Genomic DNA, 12,306 nt, shown 5'->3' with positions numbered 1-12,306 from the left:
ATGGACAAGACAAATGCAACAGTCATTTCTAATTTTATTTTTCTGGGATTTACTCACTATCCCAAAGTTGAAATCACCATATTTGTGCTGTGCTTGCTGATGTACGTGATCACCTTACTGGGTAATATTATTCTGATCTCAGTTAGTGTCCTGGATTCTCACCTACACACACCCATGTACTTCTTCTTCAGCAACCTGTAATGTCTGGACATCTGGTATACTTCTGCCCTGACTCAAATGCTGGGCAAATTTTATTTTACGGAGAAACACCATCTCATTCTCAGAGTGTGCTGCTCAGATGTACTTCTCTCTGGCCATGGGCTCCACTGAGTGTGTGCTCCTGTCTGTGATGGCGTATGACCGATATGTAGCCATCTGCAACCCCCTGAGATACCCCATCATCATGAACAAGAAGATTTGTGTTCGGATTCCAGCTGGCTCGTGGGTGACAGGCTCCTTCACTGCCCTGGTGGAAACTGTGTCTGTGTTGCAGCTGTCACTGTGTGGAAGTGGTGTCATCAATCATTTCACTTGTGAGATTCTGGCCGTCCTGAAACTGGCTTGTGTAGACACTTCCAAGGTGCAGTTAATCATGCTGGTGATCAGTGTACTTCTTCTTCCTATGCCAATGCTCCTCATTTGTATTTCTTATGCATTCATCCTCTCTAGCATCCTAAGAATCAGCTCATTGGATGGTCGAAGCAAAGCTTTTCCAACATGTGCAGCCCACCTGAGTGTAGTGGTTTTATTCTATGGGACAGCTTTCTCCATGTACTTGAAGCCATCAACTATGGATTCACAGGAAATAGATAAATTTATAGCCTTGGCATATGCTGGCTTAACCCCCATGTTGAATCCTATCATTTATAGTTTACGGAACAGAGAAGTGAAAGTAGCTGTGAAAAAATTGCTGGTTAGGAACTCTCTCTGTGCTCTTTCAGTCTCTAGTAGCACATAGTATCTGTAAATATTAAGGGATATTTAGTGCTCTCTCTACATATCAGGAGATAATTGGGGTAGACACTCATTTTTAAATGAGATGTGCAATTTTCTAAGTCTCTTCTTTGACTAGTCACTGAAAGTCTAAGTAATATCCATGTATCATACATAAGTTTATCTGATCTTAAACAAATAGTCTCATGATAACAAATTTTAATTTTTATCTGGGTTTATAGGGTTAAATATAATTATTTTTGTTGGCTTAGTGATACTTTTATTTCTTTCTAAAATTTTTAAAAATTGAAATACATTGATTAATGTTGTTTCAAGTCTATAACAAAATAATTCAGTTATGTGTGTGTGTATTCTTTTTCAGATTCTTTTCCAAAGTAGGTTATGATAAGATATTGAATATATTTCCCCATGTTTATAGTAAGTCCTTGTTATTTATCTGTTTTATATGTAGTATCAGCTAATTGGGTATCTATTAACCTCAGGCTTCTCTGATGGCTCAGTGGTGAAGAATTTGCCTGACAATGCAGGAGGCACAGGTTCTATCACTGGGTCGAGAAGATCCCCTAGAAAAGGAAATGGCAACTCACTCCAGTATTATTGCCATGGAAATCCTACAGACAGAGGAGCCTGGGGGGCTATATAGTCTATGGGGCTGCAAAAGAGTCAGACACAACTTAGTAACTAAACAACAATAGCAATCAATTAGTCTCAAATTCTCAATGTATCTATCATCCTCCTTTCTTTTTTCGTAATGATAAGCTTTTTTTCCATATCTGTGAGTCTATTTTGTAAATAAATTCATTTTTATCACTTTTTGTAGACTCCACAAATTGATGGTATCATCTATTTGTCTTTCTCTAATTTACTTCACTTAGTAGAATTATTTCTAGGTCCAGCCATGTTGCTGCAAATGACATTGTTTTATCCTTTTTATAGTTGAGTAACATTACACTGTATATGTATTCCATGTCTTCTTTATTCATTCATCTGTCCGTGGACACAGGCTGCTTCCATGTCTTGCCTATTGCAAATATTGCTGTTATGAACATTGGGGTGCATGTATCTTTTTGAATTAGATTTTCTCTATATATATGCCCAGGAGTAGATTTCAGTATTCTATGGCAACTCTATTATTAGTTTTTTAAAAGAACTTCCATACTGGTTTCCATTGTGGTTGTACAAATCTGCATCTTCACAAACAATGTAGGAGAGTTCACTTTTCTCCACATCTTCTCCAGCATTTATTATTTGTAGACATACTAATGATGGCCATTCTGATCAGTGTGAGGTGCTACTTCAGTGTAAATATAACTTAAACATTAAATTAGCATATTGGTAAGTATTCAAAATTATGTACCTGTAATATACAAATGGATGTGAAGAGTTGGATATAAAGAAGGCTGAGCACTGAAGACTTGATGCTTTTGAACTGTGGTGTTCGAGAAGACTCTTGAGAGTCCCTTGGACTGCAAGGAGATCAAACCAGTCAATCCTAAAGGAAATTAATCCTGAATATTCATTGGAAGGACTGATGCTGAGGCTGAAGCTCCAATACTTTGGCCACCCGATGCAAAGAACCAACTCATTAGGAAAGACCCTGATGAGGGAAAAGATTGAAGGCAGAAGGAGAAGGGGATGACAATGGATGAGATGGTTGGATGGCAACACTGACTCAATGGATGGCATTACTCAATAGTGTGCTGCAGTCCATGGGGTCACAAAGAGTTGAACATGACTGAACAACTGAACAACAACTGATATAACAACAATATACGAATGTAATTACTTTACCAGATTTTTAGCTAATTTATTATTAGCCTCTGTGTAATACTGAATTGTGTCCCTTCAAAACTCTAATGCCGAAGGCCTAGCCCCCCATCCCCTACTCCCACACATACTAGTACCTCAGAATGCATCTATATTTGAAGATATGACCTTTAAAATGTGGTTCAATTGAAACGAGGCTGTTATTTTAGGCCCTTATACAATCTGATTTGTGTCATTATAAGAAAAGAAAATTTGAATGCACATAGTGAGAAGGTGATGCTCTAGAAGCCAAGCAGAGGCCTCAGAAGACTTTAAACCTTCTAACATCCTAATCTTGGACTTCTAGCTTCCAAAACTATGACCCGGTAAATGTCTGTTGTTTAAGCCACCCAGTCCCTGATGTTTTGTTATGGCAGCGTTAGCAAACTAGTATGAACTCTTTTTTTAACATAAATAAATGGAATAGAAGTAATTACATATTCTCTAAATGTGTGGCTGTATTTTAAATGTGTGGGTATGTTTCTGTATGCAGATATATGTGTGTGTGTAATGTGAACATCTATATACAGATATAAAATATCTGCAGAAATATATCCTGACTAGAAGTAGAGTGGATGAGTTCCAGTCAAGAAAAAAAATATCAGAGAGTTTAGTGGCATGTTGTTAGTCTTCAGATGTTGACTTTTTTTTTTTTTTTTTGGTAAATTCACAAGAAGATAAAAGGTGTTTCAGTGAAACTACTAGTTGTTGCTATTGTTGCTCAGTTGCCCAGTAGTGTCTGACTCTTGTGACCCCATGGACTGCTGCACACCAGGCTCCCCTGTCCTTCACTATCTCCTGAGCTTGCTCAAGCTCATGTCCATTGAGTCAGTGATGCCATCCAACCATCTCATTCTCTGTCATCCCCGTCTCCCCTCACCTGCAATCTTTCCCAGCATGAGAGTCTTTTCAAATGAGTCAGCTCTCTGTATCAGGTGGCCAAAGTACTGGAGTTTCAGCTCAACATCAGTCCCTCCAATGAACACCCAGGACTGACCTCCTTTAGGATGGACTGATTGGATCTCCTTGCAGTCCAAGGGACTCTCAAGAGTCTTCTCCAACACCACAGTTCAAAAGCATCAATTCTTCAGAGCTCAGCTTTCTTCACAGTCCAACTCTCACATCCATACATGACCACTGGAAAAACCATAGCCTTGACTAGATGGACCTTTGTTGGCAAAGTAACGTCTCTGCTTTTCAATATGCTATTTAGGTTGGTCATAACTTTCCTTCCAAGGAGTAAGCGTCTTTTAATTTCGTGGCTGCAGTCACCATCTGCAGTGATTTTGGAGCCCAAAAAAATAAAGTCTGACACTGTTTCCACTGTTTCCTCATCTATTTCCCATGAAGTGATGGGACCAGATGCCATGATCTTCATTTTCTGAATGTTGAGTTTTAAGCCATCTTTTTCACTCTCCTCTTTCACCTTCATCAAGAGGCACTTTAGTTCCTCTTCATTTTCTGCCATAAGGGTGGTGTCATCAGCATATCTGAGGTTATTGATATTTCTTCCGGCTATCTTCATTCCAGTTCGTGCTTCTTCTAGCCCAGAGTTTCTCATGATGTACTCTGCATATAAGTTAATAAGCAAGGTGACAATATACAGCCTTGGCGAACTCATTTTCCTATTTGGAACCAGTCTGTTCCATGTCTAGTTCTAACTGTTGCTTCCTGACCTGCATACCGGTATCTCAAGAGGCAGGTCAGGTGGTCTGGTATTCCCATATCTTTCAGAATTTCCCACAGTTTATTGTGATCCACACAGTCAAAGGCTTTGGCATAGTCAATAAAGCAGAAATAGATGTTTTTCTGGAACTCTCTTGCTTTTTCCGTGATCCAGCAGATGTTGACAATTTGGTCTCTGGTTCCTCTGCCTTTTCTAAAACCAACTTGAACAACTGGAAGTTCACAGTTCATGTATTACTGAGCCTGGCTTGGAGAATTTTGAGCATTACTTTACTCCTATGTGAGATGAGTGCAATTGTGCAGTAGTTTGAGCATTCTTTGGCATTGCCTTTCTTTGGGATTGGAATAAAAACTGACCCTTTCCAGTCCTGTGGCCACTGCTGAGTTTTCCAAATTTGCTGGCATATTGAGTGTACTACTTTCACAGCATCATCTTTCAGGATTTGAAATAGCTCCACTGGAATTCCATCACGTCCACTAGCTTTGTTCGTAGTAATGCTTTCTAAGGCCCACTTGACTTCACATTCCAGGATGTCTGGCTCTAGGTGAGTGATCACACACCATCATGATTATCTGGGTCATGAAGATCTTTTTTGTACAGTTCTTCTGTGTATTCTTGCCACCTCTTCTTATTATCTTCTGCTTCAGTTAGGTCAATACCATTTCTGTCTTTTATCGAGCCCATCTTTGCATGAAATATTCCCTTGGCATCTCTAATTTTCTTGAAGAGAGCTCTAGTCTTTCCCATTCTGTTATTTTCCTCTATTTCTTTGCATTGATCGCTGAGGAAAGCTTTCTTATCTCTTCTTGCTATTCTTTGGAACTCTGCATTCTGATGCTTATATCTTTCCTTTTTTCCTTTGCTTTTTGCTTCTCTTCTTTTCACAGCTATTTGTAAAGCCTTCCCAGACAGCCATTTTGCTTTTTTGCATTTCTTTTCCACAGGGATGGTCTTGATCCCTGTCTCCTGTACAATGTCACGAACCTCAGTCCATAGTTCATCAGGCAATCTATCAGATCTAGTCCCTTAAATCTATTTCTCACTTCCACTGTATAATCACAAGGGATTTGATTTAGGTCATACCTGAATGGTCTAGTGGTTTTCCCTACTTTCTTCAATATCAGTCTGAATTTGGCAATAAGGAGTTCATGATTTGAGCCACAGTCAGCTCCTGGTCTTGTTTTTGTTGACTATATAGAACTTCTCCATCTTTGGCTGCAAAGAATATAATCAATCTGATTTTGGTGTTGACCATCTGGTGATGTCCATGTGTAGAGTCTTCTCTTTTGTTGTTGGAAGAGGGTGTTTGCTATGACCAGTGCATTTTCTTAGCAAAACTCTATTAGTCTTTGCCCTGCTTCATTCCGTATTCCATGGCCAAATTTGCCTGTTACTCCAGGTGTTTCTTCACTTCCTACTTTTGCATTCCAGTCCCCTATAATGAAAAGAACATCTTTTTTGGGTGTTAGTTCTAAAAGGTCCTGAAGGTCTTCATAGAACCATTCAACTTCAGCTTCTTCAGCGTTACTGGTTGGGGCATAGACTTGGATTACCATGATATTGAATGGTTTGCCTTGGAAACGAACAGAGACCATTCTGTCTTTTTTGAGATTGCATCCAAGTACTGCATTTTGAACTCTTTTGTTGACCATGATGGCTACTGCATTTTTTCTGAGGGATTCCTGCCCACAGTCGTAGATATAATGGTAATCTGAGCTAAATTCATTCATTCTAGTCCATTTTAGTTCACTGATTCCTAGAATGTCAATGTTCACTCTTGCCATCTCTTGTTTGACCACTTCCAATTTGCCTTGATTCATGGACCTGACATTCCAGGTTCCTATGCAATATTGCTCTTTACAGCATCGGACCTTGCTTCTATCACCAGTCACATCCACAGCTGGGTATTGTTTTTGCTTTGGCTCCATCCCTTCATTCTTTCTGGAGTTATTTCTCCACTGATCTCCAGTAGCATATTGGGCACCTACCGACCTGGGGAGTTCCTCTTTCAGTATCCTATCATTTTGCCTTTTCATACTGTTCATGGGGTTCTCAAAGCAAGAATACAGAACCCCATGAACAGTATGAAAAGGCAAAATGATAGGATACTGAAAGAGGAACTCCCCAGGTCGGTAGGTGCCCAATATGCTACTGGAGATCAGTGGAGAAATAACTCCAGAAAGAATGAAGGGATGGAGCAAAAAAAAACAATACCTGTTGTGTGTTCAGTATGTTCTCAGATTGTGGCAAATTAGTGAAATGAAGAATAAAAGACCATATCAGAAATCATTTAAAATCTTATTCACCTGAAGAAAAGAAAAGCAGAGATATTTAGAAAAAGACATTAATTAGACTTTCAGGTATCTAGTGGTATGGTTAAGTTTCCATTTATTTTGTGATTGCAAATGTAAGCATTGTTTCCTCTGAGTTCACATAAATATATTTGAAAACCATATATGAGTGGGCCACAGTGAGATGTTCCTTAAGACTGTGGAATCAAAGTTGCTTTTTTAGAGGTAAAATAGTAAGTTTTCCACAAGGGGTTGAAGTTACTCATCTGTTTAAACTAATCACCTGCATGAGTGACCCCTCCAAGGATGCTAAATATAAATATTGCAAAGTATGAACTGAATGCTATTGCAGAGAGGCAGGACTGAAATGTGATACAGTTTGGTAAGCTGCTTTCTAATGAATTTGTCTCCTCTTTTGATAAAGAATGTTAAACAATGGAGATTGCTCATAATGGAACACAAAATGATAAAGAAGTAATCAAAATGCAATTTTGGTTTACATATACAATTCTATCCTTGGAAGACAGAAAACAAAACATATTTGGATCATGCAGAAATTTACTCCATCCTGGATCTATTTGTGTAGATAAAATTATTCTTGCTGAAGTGCCTGAAATCTGAGGACTCTCTCAAGGCCTATGATGATTTAACCAGATGGGTTACAAGCCATTTTATTGAGTTTTGTCTCTGGACATCTGGTTGGCCCATCTTTCAGGCATTAATTAGCTCATCCATATCCCTTTAAAACACAGACAAAGTTGTTGAAAAAGATAGCACATGCTGACAGTAGCTGATGAGGCATGAAACTATAGATTTTATTTTTACCCACATAAACAAATAAGATGAATGTGTATAGGCTCAGTGATTGTGATTACCTGGAATCAGTCTTTGTTATAAATGACTGTAGAGTTTGGGTGGTAATAGGGTTAACATTTCTTCCTCCTTTTCAACCAGATAACATCAGATACCATGGTCATTGTTGTCTGATAGTGAAATGAAACTAAGGATGAAAACCCTAATATATTATCCTGCTTTTATTCAATAATACAAATCCCCTTTGGAAGGTTTCTGAATTAATAGAACTGTGCATCTATCTGAGAAACAACAACAACAACAAAAATTCTCATGTATGGTAATGGTACTTGAATTAAGAACACCAGCACTGTTCCTACTTGTTGAATTCTTTTCTCCTACATGGTTCTTTTATGAATCAGTTCACCCTCAACTGAACTGTTTCTCGAAAGCTCTATTCAGGATAGAGCTTTCTGTTATAATTATCTAGGACTGTCTTACCATCTCTAAGTCTAAAATTCAAAGATATTCTGTCAATGCTAGCAAGAGTCACCTTCTCCATAGAATAAAGCCATCACCCACATATACTTAAGGGCATCTCTCTGATAAAGAGGGATTAATGTACATGTATTGGTCTCATAATTTCCCAGCACCAGTGAGGATGGAAAAGGCAAAGAAAAACTAATTAATATGAAATATTGGTGAAAATATGATTTCTGTAATTTTGCTCACATTTGTCAAATATATCCATGAATCTTTTCCCACAATATATGTGTACATTAGCAATTTCTTTTGCAGTGTAATCTCTACAAGGTAGGAATATGTACTTTCTCAGCCTTAACTGGTCAATTCAGCATACACTAAGAAAAATATGCAACATGGTATATGTGTGTGTGTATTAATGAATTCACTCCCACATTCAGATTACAATATGAGAATACTTTGACCTCATAACCATAGATACTTTAAGGAGCCTTTATAGATCCCCTGAATGCTTTTCCTTTATTCCACTTCAAATGCAAGATTATTGTAAGTCCTTGTCATGATGTTTTCACACATATACAGGTATTTACTCATCTCCTACATTCACATCCTAAATAAACAAAATCATTCATATGGTAGTTTATTAAATTTTACATTTTAACCTTTAGAGTAGGAAAAGTTCTAAAATTAATGGTATCTTGGTTTTATGAATTATGATGTATTTATACTTTGAACTATATACACATTTATGTAAAATATTACTTCTTCATAATTTCAGACATAATTACTAATCATATGATGATAAGTTATTTCAAAATATCCTAGGCTTAATATCTTACACTTTTGGCATACTAGTTATTGTCATAGTGATGCTAGATTTAAACATTTAGATGATATAGTGAATCAAATATGAAAAACTAAGCAGTCATATAATTTTAACATTATATTAATATTCAGTGAGTGGTAAATACATCTCTAGAAATGTAATTCATTCTTCCTAAATTACTTATTAATATCAAAAATTTTATTTACCAGGTAAATCAAGATATTGGATTTAATATTGAACTCCTTTCAAAACTAGGTATTTTCCAGGATTTAGTTTATTCCACCTATTTTGCAGTTTTCTGGATAATGTTGGAGATTATACAGATGAGTGTGCTTGCTCTCATATTACTTGAAGACAGAAATTAGGACAATACCAGAGAATTTCCTATCAGCAATTTTTTCACAGCTGCTTTCACCTCTTTGTTTCGTAGACTGTAGATGATAGGATTCAACATTGGGGTTAATGCACCATATACCAAAGCTATAAATTTGTCTATTTCCTGTGAATCTATAGCTGAAGGCTTCAGGTACACGGAAAGAGCTGTCCCATAGAACAAAACAACCACAGACAGGTGGGCTGCACATGTTGAAAAGGCTTTGCTTCGACCATCCACTGAGCTGATTCTCAGGATATTGGAGAGGATGAATGCATAAGAGATAGAAATTAGGAGCATTGGCATGGGAACAAGAAGTATGGTGAATACCAGTATGATTAACTGCGTTTTGGAAGTGTCCGCACAAACAAGTTTTAAGACAGCAAGAATCTCACAAGCAAAATGATTGATGACACTCCTACCACACAGAGACAACTGCAACACAAACACTGTTTCCACCAGGGCAGTGAAGCAACCTGTCACCCAGGAGCCAGCTGCAATCTGCACACAAACCCTCTTGTTTATGATAGTGGGGTATCTTAGAGGGTTGCAGATGGCCACGTATCGGTCATATGCCATCATGGACAGGAGCACACACTCAGTAGAGCCCATGGCCAGAGAGAAGTACATCTGAGCAGCACATCCTAAGAATGAGATGGTGTTTTCCCCTGAAACAAAGTTTATCAGCATTGGAGGGAAAACAGAAGAGGTGTACCAGATGTCTAAACAGGAGAGATTGCTGAGGAAGAAGTACATAGGTGTGTGTAGGTGGGAATCCAAGATAGTGATGGAGATCAGAATCATATTTCCCAGCAAGGTGGTCAGGTACATCAGCAAACACAGCACAAATATGATGATCTCTCCTTTGGGGTAGTGGGAAAATCCCAGGAAGAAAAACATTGTTACAGATGTCCGATTTTCCTGGAACATTTTATTATGTTGAGGTCATTTGTATATACACATAGAAAGATTATCATCACATATTATATATAAACACAAGATCTGCCCCATTTTTATTTTCTGGTATTTTTCCTTCACATCAACTTACAATATGTGCTTAACTGCTTCTCTAGCTTGCTAATAGTATTATTAATATGTATTTGAAGTAATTTATCATCAATAAGGAAAATTTCAAGTAGGGAGTCAAGCAGATAAAGTATCTTCAAGATTTTCTTTTTGCTGTAATACTTTTTAAAGGTAAAGTTGAGAAAGGCCAAGGTTATTACATAAATATCATGAGATCTTGAGGAAAGAAAATCTTATGGATTCTTTCTTTTTCCAAAACCACATCTGTAACTGATAGATGGTGAAGACATCAATTTAACTCTGAACGACTGGGATGATTTTATTCCCATAGTTGGCTAACAGTCTTCTTACTTGGGAGTTTTCTGCTTTCCACGTTCAGTATCTTCTGCCAAAATAATTTTAGGAGGTTCATTTAGTAAAAATGATTTCTGCAACCAAAGATTAATTAACTGAAAATCTTGAAAGTTAAACAAGTCCAGGTTTTCCATCTTAAGCCCAGGAAAATGGTGATAGATATTCTCATGATGGGACATATAGCAACATTTCCTTCATATAGCCAGAATTGCCTTGACATTTGTGCTCCAGAAACATCCTCCAAAGGACCATCCTTTCACTCTGTAAGGCAATTTAAGTTTTCTGTTGCTTGTGAAAAGTTTCTAATTCATGCAGCAAATTAAAGTTATAAATCTTTTTGCACAGTCTGACAAATTCTGAAACTCCAGGGACAATGTCCCATAGATCCAATTATAGGTAGTAGCTGATCTGCTCTAACTGTTGTGTTATTAAAATAAGAAATAAACATTTTCCTGTCTATGCTGACTTTGGGAAGGGGAACTCTGCTCTGCTCCTAATTGTGCTATTAAATCAGTCAGTCAGGTTTTCAGTTTTCACTGTTTCTTTCTTTCTTTGACTGGCAATGTCATTGATTGTCTTTCTCATTTAGGCAAGATTCACTGCAAGCATAATGTAAACAGTTGACCAAAAGGGAGAAAAGAGATTGACTGACATCTGGCCCAGAGTCCCATTTCTGACTCACTTGTTCAATTCCTGTAGACCAAGGCTTATATGGTTGCAGGTAAATCACTTAGGTTGACCTGATTGTGTCTAGGAGTAAATGTCAGAAGAGAACTGAACTTGAGGAATACATTCAGAAAAGTTAAATGGAGGCAGTGACTAAGACTGAGGAAAGTTGCCAAACTGACTCCCTGTTATATATAAAGTACAAAACCACACTTCTGCTTTGGAATTACATTAACTCACATTGAAAAGAAAAGAAATTTAGAACCTCCATGATAATTTCTGCCTGAAAAAGAAATTGCCAAAAATATGAAAAGTTTTCTCATGCTTATGAGTCTGTATTTTTCTCTATCTCCAATAACAGCAATAGCATTTGCTCACATACTTAAGCCAAAAATCTAGCAGTAATCTTTGAGTCATTTCTCCCCCTCTTATTACACACCCAGCCCAGAAGGAAGTCTGTCAGATCTTCCTGAAAAGTACATCTTAGACTTCCAATTTCTACTGATGAAGTATCTTGTGTCAGAGTAGCTTAGATCAGACTAACCCTCATGCTACTAACAATTATAAACTCCAAATCAAGTATAAAATAGCAGCTATTTCATGGCACTTAAAAGTGATCAAAGTCAGGCAGAACAGAAGGGAATTCAACTCATAAAAGATATGAACCAGACTGGGTGATATCAACAGGGTTCTCCCCAGTCCATGTAGCAGATGGTACTCAAGCAAAAAGTAACAGCCCTGATCTGAGAAATCAGATCAGGATTTGTGAAATCATTTACCACAGATAAGGACTCAAACCCATGTGCTGGGACTTGAATCCAGCCAAAACCTTGCCTGGCACTTGAACCCACGTGGCTTGGACTCAAACCCGGTCAAAACCCAGAGTACCTGGTTTCAGGAGCTAACGAAGCTCAGGTTCTTAATGTCTCATTGCAGAAAGAATTCAGTGAGAGACAGAGTGATAGGTAAGAAGTGGATTTATTCAGATACAGAGAGAAGCACACTCCACAGAGAGAGAGTGGGCCATCACAGAGGGCGAATGCAGCCC

At 37.8% G+C, this 12,306-nt stretch overlaps 1 protein-coding gene and 1 pseudogene across 1 annotated transcript; one reads left to right on the top strand and one right to left on the bottom strand.

The window, feature by feature from the left end:
• On the top strand, positions 1-958 carry LOC147367696 (olfactory receptor 13F1-like; annotated as a pseudogene).
• A 6,948-nt stretch (positions 959-7,906) lies between these two features.
• LOC147367695 (olfactory receptor 13F1-like) lies at positions 7,907-10,142 on the bottom strand. The gene is made up of 2 exons (XM_086414166.1): positions 9,229-10,142; positions 7,907-7,931 (listed from the first exon to the last, which is right to left on the bottom strand). The coding sequence occupies exons 1-2, from the start codon at positions 10,140-10,142 to the stop codon at positions 7,907-7,909; spliced, it is 939 nt and encodes a 312-aa protein (XP_086270292.1).
• Positions 10,143-12,306: the final 2,164 nt, after the last annotated feature.

Source organism: Bos grunniens, chromosome 8, assembly GCF_055505025.1.
Source record: "Bos grunniens cultivar Pamir isolate PY7600 chromosome 8, Bosgru_T2T1.0, whole genome shotgun sequence".
NCBI lineage: Eukaryota > Metazoa > Chordata > Mammalia > Artiodactyla > Bovidae > Bos > Bos grunniens.
This window is presented reverse-complemented; position numbering and strand designations above follow the sequence as displayed.